The sequence below is a fragment of the Megalops cyprinoides genome, chromosome 24, assembly GCF_013368585.1.
Source record: "Megalops cyprinoides isolate fMegCyp1 chromosome 24, fMegCyp1.pri, whole genome shotgun sequence".
NCBI classification, from domain to species: Eukaryota; Metazoa; Chordata; class Actinopteri; order Elopiformes; family Megalopidae; genus Megalops; species Megalops cyprinoides.
The window spans coordinates 16,356,156-16,371,816 of record NC_050606.1 but is presented as its reverse complement, the minus strand read 5'-3'; the positions used below and the strand labels follow the sequence as shown (position 1 = coordinate 16,371,816).

The following is a 15,661-nucleotide window of genomic DNA, read 5'->3' as shown; positions in this document are numbered from 1 at the left end:
TTTCTACCAAAACCTTTATGGGAGGAGAATTATAGCACAAAAGATGGCTGACGTTATTGCTTATGATTGTGGATGAGGTAAGCCGTTCCTTTCCCAGAAAGACTCTTGAACTAAGCAATTTAACTTCAAGGCATTTTTCTTATAAAATTGCTTAATCACATTAATAAAACAGATAATATCTTTCCATGAAGAGTGTGGCGCAATCCCAGCTTGTTTATTGTAGCCAGATACTCACCAGAGGGTTCTCCTTAGGAGAAGCATTGGAAATGAGATTAACGTTTGTCTGAAAAACATGGAAAAAAAAAAAAGACACAGGTTTGCGTGATGCCACTGATGATGCTCTAAGCACCGGTCTGCATGCGGAAAACACCCAGCACACACACTGTTCAGAGTCACAACAGCCACTGCCTTCTTAAGGACATAGAAAAGGACAATGGGGTGGAGAATCGGTTAGGCTACTGCATTCCTGCTCGGTCAGACACGGGTTTCAAATCAGGGGAAGGGAACGAAACTTAAAACGAAGAGACGGGATCTCCAGACGGGGCGATTATTGCTAAAGCAAAAAAAGTGGCAAAGTGGATTAGTGTCCACCGCGTTGAAAGCGGGAGGGTAAGGTTTGACAGCGCCAAGCCCTGTCACACGTGACAAACCCCAGACAGGCACGGCTCTGGGCCCACTTACGAAACGCGTCTCCCTGCCGCGGGCGCCGGGAGGATTCGGGGGGAGCGAGTGAAGGCGCTGCTGGTAGCGAAAACGGAGGGGAGGGGGGGGGGCGTGAGGAGCGGTACCTCGCCGTGCTGACATTAACCCCTGGATCTACTCACACCACCACCCAGTGCATTAAGCATGATGAGCAAATATCGAATGTTAAGTGTAGGCATAGTAAACTATGTAAGTCTGATAAGTGAATGTAATGAAGTATAGGGCCCGCAGGGACCAGCAAAGGATACATGCTACAAAAGATTTATTTCTGAGGGGGTGGGTCTGTGTTTCAGATACAGTTGTAGTAGAATGAGCTTATCTGAATTTGGAAAAAGTTCTGGAAAATGAACTGCACTGAACTGACGCAATCTGGACAGAGCAAATGGTATCACTTCATTGCGGATGATCTGACCAATGAAAGAGGATGTACTCACCGATTGGCTGCTGGGGGAGTAAGGGCTGTCCCTGCTGGGGCTGTTCACCCCCTGGGGCTCAGAGGAGGAAGTCTGGAAGGGGAACATGGACACACAGTCAGCCATGCCCTCCACAGCTGCACCCACCCATGGCTATGCCCACCCCACAGATACACCCACCACTCGTGGGCCTAGAGAAGTCACATATGAAGGAGCATCTACACAGAAAGGTCTTTTCTTATCATGTAACATAAGATACATAAAGAATCTTATAAATCTTATATAACATAGGATATTCACATATTATGTATAAAAATACAACATTAGCACAACGCTGTTATATCATATTGTGATGGGGAGACTGAGCTGCTTCTGGGTCACGGATAAGGCCCTCTGCAGGAGCCTGACTCTCAGAACGTACGCAGCAGTGAGACACTCACCCGGTTGACCTTCTGCAGGCTGGTGGTGGGCAGCGCAGCCAGCGTCTTGTAGTCCAGCTTCAGAGGGGCGGTGCTGAAGTTCTGAGGGAGGGGGAGAGAGGCAGGAGTCACGTCTGAGCAGAAGCCAAGGCTCTAGCCTGGATTAGCAAGGAAACACCAGCGGAAACCTCCCCACAGAGTTTCCCACAACCTTTCACAGGCCATGACATCTCCTGCTCATTTTTTGGTTGGCAGTGACACAGGGTAGAGGGGAATTCTGTTTGTTGGTTTACCTGGCCTCCTTGCTCGTGAATTCACATGAAACTGACCATCAACAAAGTCAAAGTCAAAGTATTTAAACTTGTTTACAACTGTAATGCAAAACCATCTATTTCACGTGCTTTGGTGAGTACAAAGCATCCCTGACTATGGGTTTACAGCCTCTCAGATCAGTGGCAGAGCCCTCTGCCCTTTAGCTCCCCCTAGTGGTGCATCGGGGTGGTTTACAGCAGGACCCCTCACCTCAGCCTCCTCCTCCAGCAGGCGGTTGGCCTCCTCGCGCTCCAGGCGCATGCGCTCCTTCACCACGGAGAGGGGGGGGGGTGGGGTGGAGCCACCGAAAGGAAGGGGAGGAGGGCACCCAGCCACACAACAGCACATGCAGGGGAATTACAGAGAGGAGGGGGGCGGGCCGAGCCGTCAATCACAGAACGAGGGCGGGGATTGAGGCGACGGACAGGAGGTACGAGTCATCCGGAGGCCACGATGGGATGGGCGGCCGTGCAGAACGGGGAGAGAGATGGAGAGGGGCAGTGGCGGTGACGGATGGAGGGAAGAGGGGGATGAGAGAGACGGAGGAGAGGCAGAGAGCGGGAGGGAGGGGAAAACCCACATGCATTAGAGAACAGCTCGTTTAGCTTGAACAGGACAGCAGGCCAAACACCTGGCAAAGCGAGCTCAGCCATGCAAAGTGTGGACACAGAGGAGCCTGAAGGGCAGCGAGAGGAGAGCCGGCTTCTCTAAACTCAGAAGGGGGGCCCAACTCAACCTGAAACCTGGTCTCCCAAACGACCTCACTCTTTTCAATCTATTAGCAAATCTTACCTTTAAAACGATCTTTGTCAAATACACCTTATTTTTTCCAGACTGGATTTTGGAACTGCTAGTATTGATAATATTGGGATGCGCACCAACTTACGTACACCTTGTCAACAGCCTAATCAACCAGTTGTAAATGACTGTTATTCTGTAATGCAATATACAATGCAAATGCTAAAGGCCTATGAGTCCTAATCTACACACTTTGTCATCCAGTCTCCAGTCTCAGTGTGAAACAGCGAGCTCTCATTCTTTAGGGAGAGCGCGTATCTGCCCCACTCATCCAGCTCCACTCACCACTTTCTCCATTTCCTCTCTGGCCCACGGCGAGGGGTCACGCTCCATCTCCATCTGGGGAAAGAAGGTGGGTAAGCAACACCAGGGACCGCAAGATCCAGTTTGGTAATTCGGTTATCACCCCTACCCTTTCCATTAGTGACACAAGACAACAAGTGAGTCTGGACCTTGTTCTAAAGTCCCATCATAAAGACGGCACTTTTACACAATGTCCCCGTCATCACACTGGCATAAGAGATGTTTGATTCAAGTTGGGAGCGCCCTCTACTGGCCAACCAGCAACACACCCAACAACAGGAGGTCTCAAATCCAAGCAAGCCCGACACTGCTTAGCTTCAGCTGTTTGGCACAAAAACGCAACAGGGTGGTACAACTGCTGACAGACATTGACAAGTACGTGAGCGTTTCTTCTCCCAAGGAAAGTATATGGTTGGACATATCTGCTATTCACCACAAACTTAAGAAGATATACTACATACACCACACTTAGGATAACAGAATACAATAAGACTAGTAGCTTCTCCCGTTGAAAAATCCACAGAATGTTTCAGACCGTCTCCATCTGTCTCGGGCGCAGTGGAGCCAGCTCACCTTCTGGACGCTGTCCGTGTCCTCGGGGCTGGCCTCCCTGTCGATGGACGAGATGCTCTCCATGCTGTTCTTGCGGCCGATGCCGCCCGTGAAGGGGTTGGCGATGACGCCGGGCGAGGACTGGGGGCGACAGGACAGAGTCACATGGGTGTTCACGTGGGGGTCACTCTAAACCACAGCCAGCGGTTCTACTATGTGTAACTATGTGTTCCAACTCTAAACAGCGGCCTGCCCGTGTCTGCACTGTGTAACTGTGTGTTCAGGCTCTAAAGAGCAGCCTGCCTGTGTCTGTACTGTGTAACTGTGTGTTCAGGCTCTAAAGAGCAGCCTGCCTGTGTCTGTGCTGTGTGTGATGCCTGCGCGCGTGTGTGTGGTACTGTGCTGGTACCGTGCGTGACTGACCTCGATGGCGGCCGCGGCGCGGGGGTCGAAGCCCTCGCACACCAGCACGGCCAGCGCGTCGCCGACGGAGCGCAGCACGCGCACGGCCTCGGCGTGGGTCATGCCCAGCAGGCTGTGCCCGTTCACCTCCAGGATGCGCATGCCCACCTGCAGCCGGCCGTCCCGCGCCGCCGCCCCGCTCGAGCTCACCTGCAGGGGGGAGGAGGGAGGGCGGAGGAGGGAGAGAGGAAGGAGAGAGAGAAAGAGGAAGAGGAGGGAGAGGGGAAGGAGAGAGAGAGAGGAGGAGGGAGGGGAAGAGGAGGAGGGAGTGGGGCAGGAGGGAGAGAGAGGGAGAGAGAGAGAGAGAGAGAGAGGGGAGAAGGAAGTGGAAGGGGGCGAGGGAGAGTAGATGATGAGGAGGAGTAGAGAGGAGGGAAGGAAGGGGAAGGGGGGGGGATATGAGGAGGAAGAGGGGAAGGAGAGAGAGGAGGAGGAGAGGGAGTGGGAAGAGGTGGTGTCAGTGTCAGGGCAATGCACCAGGGTCACATGTAAACCAAGTACACATCTTGCAGGGCTTCTGTGAGGCATAGATACTTCTGGACAAGCATAGAAAAGGGAAATCTCTCGCCATGGACTTCATCCCCTACATGCACAATTGTAATACACTGGCGTTTGCTTCTTGACCTCCTCTCTGAGTGTAACTGGTGGGTCTCTGTAGGAGGGTTTGCCAGGGTGCTGATTGGAAATCCAGATGGACAAGCTTGGCTTCCCACCCACAGCTCGGCGAGGCATCCTGTAGAGCACCAGCTACGGGGCATCCCCATGGAGACAGGCGTGAGACGGGTCGGTTACCTTGGAGATGAAGATGCCCTCGTCAGTGGGGTCGAAGGGGTTGCCGGCGTGGCCCTTGGCGCCTCCTCGGATGCTGATGCCGAGCTTCTCCCCGGGCTGCTTGTGGATCTCGATTTCCTGCGCAGACACGGCCAATCACACTCCCCGCCTTCCCACAGACTACCCAACCGACCAATGAGGCGGCAAATCACACCAAATATGCAAATCTGCGAATGTGACACCATCTGCAGAGCAGCCATGTGAGTAATACTACTGATAAGAACATTCAAGGATATCCCAGCATGTAACTATAGCTACAGGAGAATGCCAAACCTCGGAGAACCACCATCTGGCAGGTTTTCCAGCTCGTTTAGAGCTGCTGAACCTTCTCATAACTGAGAAAAGAGTTGCAGTTGATTTAATGAAGTTCTGTTACGGCAATTAAAAAGCAGCAATATTTAAAAGCAGGCTTTTAAAGGGCACAAGAACACCTTTCTGAAAATCATCAAGAGCTTAACTTTTCTCAACAATTCCCACACCAAAGCATGTCTCAGTGGAGTTTTCGGTTGAAAAGTCAGCAATGTGGATTTTTGGGAAAAGGCGTACTAAGTATTTTAAAGTGACTATGAACAAAATCTTTCTCCAGGTTTTTATCTTTTCTCATACATCTGTCCTTGGGGCTCTTTAAAAGATCAGGGGGTGCTCCGGGAGCACTGTGGGGGGCGGGCTCTCACCTGCATGCCGGGCGGGGCCGGGTCGCGCCGCACCAGCATGCGGATCTCCTGCCGGTTGGACAGCAGGGCGTGGACGGCCTCCTGGTGGGTGGCGTGCCGCAGGTCGATGCTGTTCACCTCCAGGATGCGGTCGCCCACACGCAGCCCGTTCTGACACGCCAGGCCCTGGGGGACCACCTGCAGAACACGTTACACACCTGAGCACGCCGCAAATGTTACACACCTGAGCACACAGCAAATGTTATACAACTGAATGCGCGGTAAATGGTATACACCTGAGCGTGTGGTAAATGGTATACACCTGAGTGTGCGGTAAATGGTATACACCTGAGTGTGCGGTAAATGGTATACACCTGAGTGTGCGGTAAATGGTATATACCTGAGCGTGTGGTAACTGGTATACACCTGAGCGTGCGGTAAATGGTATACACCTGAGCGTGCGGTAAATGGTATATACCTGAGCGTGCGGTAAATGGTATACACCTGAGCGTGCGGTAAATGGTATATACCTGAGCGTGTGGTAACTGGTATACACCTGAGCGTGTGGTAACTGGTATACACCTGAGCGTGTGGTAACTGGTATACACCTGAGTGTGCGGTAAATGGTATACACCTGAGCGTGTGGTAACTGGTATACACCTGAGCGTGTGGTAACTGGTATACAGCTGAGCGTGTGGTAACTGGTATACACCTGAGCGTGTGGTAACTGGTATACAGCTGAGCGTGTGGTAACTGGTATACAGCTGAGCGTGTGGTAACTGGTATACAGCTGAGCGTGTGGTAACTGGTATACAGCTGAGCGTGTGGTAAATGGTATACACCTGAGCGTGCGGTAAATGGTATACACCTGAGTGTGCGGTAAATGGTATATACCTGAGCGTGCGGTAAATGGTATACACCTGAGTGTGCGGTAAATGGTATATACCTGAGCGTGCGGTAAATGGTATACACCTGAGTGTGCGGTAAATGGTATATACCTGAGCGTGCGGTAAATGGTATACACCTGAGTGTGCGGTAAATGGTATATACCTGAGCGTGCGGTAAATGGTATACACCTGAGTGTGCGGTAAATGGTATATACCTGAGCGTGCGGTAAATGGTATACACCTGAGTGTGCGGTAAATGGTATATACCTGAGCGTGCGGTAAATGGTATACACCTGAGTGTGCGGTAAATGGTATATACCTGAGCGTGTGGTAAATGGTATACACCTGAGCGTGCGGTAAATGGTATACACCTGAGCGTGTTACACAGATGTTACACACCTATAGCAAATATTACAAACCTGAGAGCATTACATTACTTTACATTACAGGCATTTAGCAGACATTCCACACTTACCCAGAGCGACTTACATCAATTACAGGTTTTTTACAATGTTATCCATTTATACAGCTGTATATTCAGCGAGGCAACTGTGGGTTAAGCACCTTGCCCAAAGGTACAGCAGCAGTGCCCTAGTGGGGAATCGCAGCAGCAACTTTTCGGTTACGAGTCCTTCTCCTTAACCACTATGCTACACTGCCGCCGCATTACAAACATTACAGACCTGAGTGCATGACAAATGTTCCGAACCTGAGTGAGTGCTGACTGTTAAACCCCTAACGATTCAAGCACTTGAAGCTGGCGGAGGTCACAGTGGGCCCAAAACCAGCGTACTGTGACCCTGCAGCACCATCACAGCTCACCTTAGAGATGAACACGCCTGGCTCGCTGACTCCAAACGGGTGGCTGGCGTGATCGCTGCCTCCCACGATGCTCAGCCCCAGGGGGCCGCCCGTCTTCACCAGAGTCACTTCCTGTGAGGACAGGAAGTGGGTGCTTTCTTACTGACAAAGGTGTTCTGCGTTTTTTTTTTTTTACCCCACCCCAAGTACTGATGATCTACATTACATTACATTGCATTGTATGCATTTAGCAGACGCTCTTATCCAGAGTGACTTCCAGCACAATGGAACATAAGTATATCCATTCAAGTAATCAATAATGTCTCTGATATGTCTTCAGTCCTCATTTGAAAAATAGCCCGAGGAGAGCAGCTACATTAGAGGTCTGCTACAGTTGCATTTGCAAAGCTTCAAATGGAACACAATTCAGTCAGAGCCATTATTTCAGTCCAAACAGAAGCACAGTTACCCACAACAAGGAGAATAATAACTGGAAGCCCAGAGATTGTCTGCTGGCTTAGTATTACAAGACATAGTTCAGAGCAGGATTGAGACAAACCAGTTTTCCCAACTAATTCTTCACAATACATTCTGAATGAAGTTAGCCAATCTCTGCATGTGATGCAGCATAACATTAATGGAAAATTCAGAAAAATATGTAAAATTCATGTCGTATAAAAACAATAAAATAACAAATACATGTGATGATGTAAACTGAGCTGTCTGTGCCCCTCACCTCCATGGGGTACTGGTCCTCCAGCGGCCGGCTCAGGTGGTTGCCCTGGGGAGAGGCGCTGCCCTCACCCCGGTCGTCCTGCTCGGGGCCGTCGCTGGGCTCGGGGGGCGGGGGGGAGTGCGGGCGCCGGGTGGTGGCCGGGGAGCCCCCGGGGGACGCCAGCTCGCGTGCCACCAGCAGGGTGATGGTGGGGGACGTGCCGGTAAGCAGCGCTACTGCCTGGTCATGCCTGGCCTCTGTCATGTCCACACCATTGATCTGCGTCGACAGCAACACCGAGCATGTCACCGGCCAGCGAGGGGGGGGGACGACAGGAGGGGCCGGGACGTCCCGGGAGAAGCCACGCTCCCGAAAGCAACGGGCTCGTACTAACGCCTATTACACCTTCTGCCCTCAGTCCCACTTCAATCTATGCTGCTGTGTGAATCTCAAGCATCATCTACAACTAGCAGTGATCTTTGCATCATCTTTCTGAATCTTACATCGTGGCTGTTTGAAATACATGTGTTTCATACAAGTGGTACTTATTTTACATTTTAATTACTTTTATTTCACACTGAACATTTGCGCATATTTTGTATGGTTTTTTCTGCCATGTGTTTGCATAAACAGACAGCGGCTCCCAACAGCTGCCCTGATTGTTGGGCAGAATGTTATAATTATTATGTTATATATGTTATAAAATATGCTATAAAAAGGCAGGGAAGGTGTCATTGGGTGTAGAGTGTTTAGCTAGGGACAAATTCAACCTCCCCTTTTCAAAACTACATGGGTGATGGCATCTGAGGATGACTCCGGTGCCTTTCAGAACTGAACGCCATGCAAACCCAACGCTACACTGATTGTACAGGCCACCTGCACACTTTTCCCACAGGGTGCACCACCTCACATCCTGAAGCGATGAGCTGTTGAACAGCAGCTCCGCTTCCTCAGCTTTCAGCTTTGCCTTCCCGTGTATTCCTGATGTGTTCCACAGTAAACCCGGTTAAAAGGGCTCGCCTGAGAGACACTGCTGTACCGTAACAGCGCTGCTACTCGAAGCAGCACGCATTCCCGAACAGCGGACACCGAAACATGCCTGTGGTAACCTGAGCCGAGCGTGTGAGCGGCGCTGGTATTAGTGAGCATGCACACCGCAGAGAGACCATCCACCCGAGAGAGAGAGACAGAGTGAGATGGAGAGAGGGAGAGAGAGAGAGAGAGAGAGGTGTGACCGCCGCAGGCGTGACTGGCTAGTGAGCTCTGCAGCAGAGCGTCAAGCGTTGTCACATGCGGTGCCACAACGTTGAGTCGCTGTCGTGTCGAGCAGACCATAGACGCAGCCGCGGCCACTGTGACTGTCTCACGCCATCCATCAATGGGTGTTCCCGAAAGTACTACTGGAGGACCTGGTCAGCTCCCCTCTGTAAAATCACCTCGGTGTTTCACTGCGCTAAAGCTGCTCTACTGCACAAGGTAAGCAGTCGGCCAGCCTGTCCCCCTACTCTTCCTCTAGCTGTCAGTCTGTCCTGGGTTTACACTCACAAGCGCGTATCCCTGATGATGTATCCACGGCTACCAGCAAACTGACACTGGCAAACTGCGTGCAGAATAATGACTGAAACCTGTACCACCCATATACCTCACACTGCTCCTAAGGGTCGGGTTACAGCTACGGCTGAAATCATCAATCATTCCTCCTGGTGATTATTAATATGGCCACTGACAGGGAGAGAGCAAATAAGGCTGTTCCTGTACGGATGCCGGGTTTGCCGAAAGGTGTGAGTGACAGACAGGAAGCGGGGACGAGGGTCCTCGGGTCACAGCGACAGACAGAAGCCAGCACTGACCACACAGTACCGGCCCTTACCGCCGGCGGACGTGCGGCCGCGGCCGCTGCCATGGCAACGCATGCGGGTTACCATGCCAGCGGGCCCGGCAGGGCTCCGCCCACATCCCCCAGCACCACACCCACCGCAGAGTAGGCAGGGGGCGCGAGCGTGGATTAGTGAAGGCCATGCAGTGCAGGGAGGGAGGGGGCCCGGGGGAGGGGAGGGGGGGAGAGAGAGAGAGAGAGAGAGAGAGAGGGAGAGCGAGAGAGAGAGAGCGAGAGAGAGAGAGTGCGAGAGTGCGAGAGAGAGCGAGAGAGAGAGAGTGATAGAGGGAGGAAAGAAAGATTGGACAAGAGAGAAATTCAGACAAGAGAGAGGAGAAGAGAGAGAGGAGGAGGAGCGAGAGATACAGAGGAGGAGAAAGAAAATGAGAGAGAGGACAGAGAGAGAGAGAGCGAGAGAGAGAGAGAGAGAGCGCGAGAGAGAGAGAGAGCGAGAGAGAGAGAGAACGAGAGAAAGAGAGAGAGAAGGAGAGGGCGAGACAGAGTGCAAGAGAGCGAGAGAGAGAGAGTGATAGAGGGAGGAAAGAAAGATTGGACAAGAGGGAAAGTCAGACAAGAGAGAGGAGAAGAGAGAGGAGGAGGAGCAAGAGATACAGAGGAGGAGAAAGAAAAAGAGAGAGAGGACAGAGAGAGAGAGAGAGCGAGAGAGAGAGAGAGAGAGAGAGAGAGAGAAGGGGGGTGTGCAGAAAAGGATAAACAAAGGTACAGGTGCAGGAGAAATCACCCAAGTAACCATAGTACTCCCCACTATGTGCAGAAGAGAAAGAGAAACAGTTAGCATTCAGTTCGCAGGGCAAGGGCAGACCTGTCATAGACCCCACACGGACACCAGAGGGCGCAGTTTCACACGGCACACAATATCACCTTCGCTTAAAGCACACAGCCTCTGTGTGTCTCCATGTATGTCTACAATCTATACACAATCAAAAAGCAACAGGCAGGCTGTTGTTACAACTCTAAAATGCTTCTTAACACTAAATTTGAGGACTTTCAACTGCCGAGTAAGTCAGAGCATATTCATGTTCTGTATTCAGACCCCAGTAAGACATAACTAAATAGGAATGAGTTTGTGTGCAGTGATCCATGGCTTCATGGTGCATTCCAGACAGACACAGTTAATGCAAGCAGTGTTGACCCAACAGCAAGGTGATTCAGCCAAGCAGAGAGTTGAGAGGTACAACTGCGGCCCACCACCGAGGCATGCTGGGATTGGCGGCCAGGGGGAGGAGGCTGTGGAGGGAGTGAGCGGCACAGAAAAGTGGCATGCAGGAAGGGGTACAGCTGCCATACCGGTAAAGGTAAGCGGTACGAATGAGCTCAAACCTAGCAGCTAGTGAGGATGACTCGAACCGTACGAGCAGCTTCCCTACGAGCAGGACAGGAAACTCAGCCAATAGCGTACCGGCACAGGAGGCCACCTAGTTTAACCAGGGCGTGACCATGCCTACTGACAGAGCTAATGAATCTTATTTGCATGTAAGAGGATTAATGTGTGTTTGATGTCATCAGCACACGACAAGCGCATAAACTACCACTAATGTGCCCTTGGCACTGTAAACATGTGGATGAGAAGATAACACAGCACAATGAGAGAGAGAGAGAGAGAGAGAGAGAGAGACGGTGAGGTGGACATGGGGCGTGTACTCACAGCGAGGACCCTGTCTCCCACGTGCAGCGTGTTGTCACGGTGAGCAGCCCCGCCGTCGGCTATGCGGGAGATGAAGATACCCTGGTAGAGGAGCGGGGAGATGGCGGTTACCACGACGACAGTGACATCACAGTGAACATACCCATTGCGCCACCGGTGGGGGCAGCGGTGTGGGGCGGGCGGGGGCGGTAGTAGACAGGTGTGTGGAAACCAGGGCCAATGTGTGCCAACCTATTCTGTGTCTGTTGTTCTAATGTGACCCAACATGGGGGGGGTGGAAGAGGTCACTCACGCGCTGCCGACCACAGAACGCAGTCTCTGCGGTTCACCTTTTCTGGTACCACCTACACCTGATTACATCATGTTTGTCCATACAGGAGCAAGTCCACTCCCCAACCTGGTACAGCTGCTCATTATAGAATTATAGGGGAAACGGCAACAAAAGGTTTGCAGAAAAACATGTTGAATTTATTCACTGAGCCCTAGAAGTAACTTGCTAATGCTCTCACATACACTGATGACAAACTCTGTTACCGGCAGAAAAGTCAGCACCAAGGCATTCAGGCTGTGGTGCTTTAGGAAGGACAGACACGCCTACTTCCACAGTCTGTATTCACAGCGTTCCACCACACGGTGCACACACACGCACACACACATCTCTGTGACACCAGCGTTTATGAATAACCAATTCAGCCCACAAACCTCACAACACAACTGCTACCGCGAGCCTCTCACTGAAGCCTTTTCCCTAATCGGCACCCTGAATTTACACCAGAGACAAAGAGGCACAAAGTCGAGCGGTACCCAATCCCTTAAAACACCAGTGAAGGAAAACTGACCTGCGTTTATCAGTCCAGTGCAACAGAAGGCTTCCGCTAAACCGTAGAGCGTCTGGTCGGGCCAAAGCCTAGAGCAGCATGGGGTGGAGGGGCGTGTTCCTGGGAACATGTGGCTGGCGCACAGTCACCCCTCACTGTCGCCGCCCGCTCAGGGGACCTATCAGGTGTCACGGGCTGACGGACGGCTCCGTCCCCACAGCAACCCGGTGGGGTTGCGAAACTCGCGAGGAGAGCGTTTTGAAGGGGGGGGGGGGGGGGGGGCGTGAGGAGTGGGCGGAGCGTCTGAGCTGACCGGCCTGCCCCTTTCTGCGCGCCGGCCAATCGCAGCCATCTCTCCCCTCGTGTGTAAAAGGGAAGGCAATTCCAGTCAAGCCATTTCCACGAAAACAACATTTCCCATAATGTTCTTTTATTAAATAGGGACTGGGATCGCATACGAGCAGCCCCATCCCTGGATACGTGCTCCTCTAAGTACGGTGTAGCTCAAGGCTGCAAGTCGGAGCCACTCCATGCACTTTGATCCGCTCTGGGATCCTGAGAGGCTTGTGCTTCGGAGATAGTGCTCTCACAGAGAAAAACAAACATGCCCAGCTCCATGGACACAGATTGACTGGGCCATGAAACATTAATGAGCCCACAGAGGCCCCAGTGCACCGCATGACCCACACCTGGAGTGGCTTACTGCCGCATAAAGGGAATCTTATTTCACCGCGTGTACGCAGCTGCGTACGCTTCATGGTGCGGCTGAGTATGTACACTACACATCCCCTCATGGGTCTCTAGAGCTGTGGAACACGTACATATGCGTGAGTGTGTGTGTGTGAGACAATGTGTGCTTGCAAGCGGATACTGTATGGTGTGATATGACTATATATCTCTCTAATGGTAGTTTTGGCACAGCAAGATGTGACTTGTGTGGTGTTGCTACAGTAAGGTATGTTGTGTGTGTGTGTGTGTGTGTGTGTGTGTGTGTGCAAGTGGATGATGCATGTCATTTCTCTCTCTCTCTCTCAGAAGCTGCTGTAACAGGGTGTGATGTGTGTATATCTCATAGCAGTTTTGGCACAGTAAATTGTGACTTGGCAAAGCATGGTGTTGTTATAGTAAGGTATGATGTGTGTGTCTCTGTGTGTGAGAGACTGTGTGTGTGTGTGTGTTGTGTGAGTGGACAATGCATGTTATGCATCTCTCTCAGACAGACATTTTGCTAACAGCGTGTGAGATGTATACGCACGTTTCTCTCGCAGTAAGGTGTGGTGTGTGTGCGTGTGTGTGTGCGCGCGTGCGTGTGCGAGACTCACGGTGTCGCCGGTGCGGTACGGGGTGGAGCCCTTGCCGCCGGCGATGCTGAAGCCCAGCCCCTTGTCGTTGCGGACGAGGCAGGCGGAGAGGCGCTGGTGGGGCCCGTCGGGGGAGGCGGGCTCCATGCAGAGGGGCAGGCCGCTGCGCCGCTCGCGGGGGAAGTAGTCGTCCTCGGGCCGCAGGGGCGTGGTGGTGATGGCGTTCTCCGGCTCCACCATGCGCTCCCGCAGCACCGTCATGGAGACGGACACGCCCGAGCTCCGCAGGGCCTCCACCGCCCGCTGGTGCTCCGCCTCGTGCAGGTCCACCCCGTTCACCTGGGGGAGGGAGACGGAGTCAGCATGCACAGACAGACACACGCACAGACACATACAGACAGTCACACACGCAGACAGACATAGACAGATGTAGACACAGACACACACAGACAGAGACACAGACAGAGACACAAACACACATACAGACACAACACATATAAAACACAAACATACAGAGCATACAGAGCCCGACACAGAGACAACACACACAAAGACACACATACAAACAGGCACAGACACAAATATAAATACACATGGCTAAAATGCGCAACCAGAGGCGCACACACCGAGGCAAAGACACAACACACACACACATACAGAGGACAAACACCAACACAAATACACAGGGCTAACACAGACACATGTGGCTCAAAAATAAGAATGGTGGTGCTGAATTCCACAACACCGAGAAGCAGAAACACAAATGAACACAGCCACAGAAACTCTCTGACACAGACAGCGTTCGCTGTAGTGGCAGACTCAGTTCCAGGGGCAGAGAGAAGTGTTACAGACTCAGGCGGGGGAAGCGGGCTGTACCTCCAGCAGTTTGTCTCCTACTTTGACCCCAGCTCTGGCTGCAGGGCCCTCCTCAGACACCCTGGAGATGAAGATGCCCTGTGTGGAGGACAGACGTGCGCGGTTTAACGCTTATAGTAAGTTAATGTGAGACAGTCGAGTCAAGACACCACTCCCTCTACAGTAACTGCTTGGTGACAGATTTAGCCTGATGGGGCTCCCTTGGACCACAGGACCCGATACAGACAGCACTGCGCAGTCGTGGTAAGACAACTGGACCACTGCTTGGAGTTACAGGTTCAAATCCCGAGTAGTGTATTGCTATGGTAGAGCAAGTATTTTTTTCCCTTTTCCACTAACAGCACCAGCAGCGTAAGATGGGAAATGTATGATGGACATTTTTGTCGTATTTTGTTTCATTAAAATAAACTTTTGTCCCAGTTTATCATGATGGTAGTTTTTTTGGGGGGGGGTTAGGCATCCACGATCACCCAGTCTCTCTCTCTCTCTCTCTCTCTCTCTCACACGCACGCACGCACGCACGCACGCACGCACGCACACAGCACAGGCTGCCCTGTGAACGGCCCTCACCTCGTCGTCCCCTTTGTAGGGCGTGGATCCCTTCCCCCCGGCGATGCTGATCCCCAGACCCCCGCTCTGTCGAAGGATGGTCAGCGTGAGCTGGAAGCAGAGCGGAGGGGTTACATCAGGCCGCGAGACAGGGTGGCAGCTCACATCCTCCTACAGCTAAACATGGCTGGTGGGGTGAGCATAGGGAGGGGGGGGGTTTGGGGGGGCAGCGCTCACTGTCCAGTCATCCACCAGGACCAAACCCAGTTTAACACCCGTGTTTAGTGTTTGAGCCAAATCAGCACGGGCAGCGCTTCGAATATTAGATCATTTTTCCCCAATAGTAATGACGCTTGTGAACAATATTCTCACAAAGCTGCCGCTGCGCTGGGCGCTTGCTGGGACGGTGTTTCCTGGTGTTTGGCTGAGAGGAGCGAGTGAACACTCCCAGGGAGGAACAGGGGAGAGAAACCCCCAGACAGGAAGTTGGGTTGACGTAGGTCTCCGTGCCCAATTCAGTCCAGGTTCTGGGGGGTAACAGATGAGGGGAGAAACCATGCTCCCGTTTTAAAACCCGCTGGACTGAACTGGGCCTCAAGACAGCGATTGGGCTGTAATGCTAGCAACCGCAGGCAAGAGCGCCGTCTTGAGAGAGAGCCGACACAAGGAGACACGAGGCACCGACAGAAGATAATGGTTTCAGAAAGTTAGTGCAAACAAATACACA

At 52.2% G+C, this 15,661-nt stretch overlaps 1 protein-coding gene across 1 annotated transcript in view; it reads right to left on the bottom strand.

Moving 5' to 3' along the window:
• Window positions 1-15,661, bottom strand: part of LOC118770848 (protein scribble homolog) — an 88,661-nt gene that overhangs the window by 15,912 nt on the left and 57,088 nt on the right. The window contains exons 17-30 of the mRNA XM_036518580.1: window positions 14,956-15,045; window positions 14,386-14,463; window positions 13,531-13,848; window positions 11,391-11,471; window positions 7,870-8,127; window positions 7,155-7,265; window positions 5,467-5,643; window positions 4,754-4,870; window positions 3,923-4,111; window positions 3,521-3,640; window positions 2,930-2,983; window positions 1,556-1,636; window positions 1,137-1,208; window positions 236-283 (exon numbers count right to left, since the gene is read on the bottom strand). Coding sequence (XP_036374473.1) covers window positions 236-283; window positions 1,137-1,208; window positions 1,556-1,636; window positions 2,930-2,983; window positions 3,521-3,640; window positions 3,923-4,111; window positions 4,754-4,870; window positions 5,467-5,643; window positions 7,155-7,265; window positions 7,870-8,127; window positions 11,391-11,471; window positions 13,531-13,848; window positions 14,386-14,463; window positions 14,956-15,045 — 1,794 coding nt within the window. The remainder of the gene's footprint in view (window positions 1-235; window positions 284-1,136; window positions 1,209-1,555; window positions 1,637-2,929; window positions 2,984-3,520; window positions 3,641-3,922; window positions 4,112-4,753; window positions 4,871-5,466; window positions 5,644-7,154; window positions 7,266-7,869; window positions 8,128-11,390; window positions 11,472-13,530; window positions 13,849-14,385; window positions 14,464-14,955; window positions 15,046-15,661) is intronic.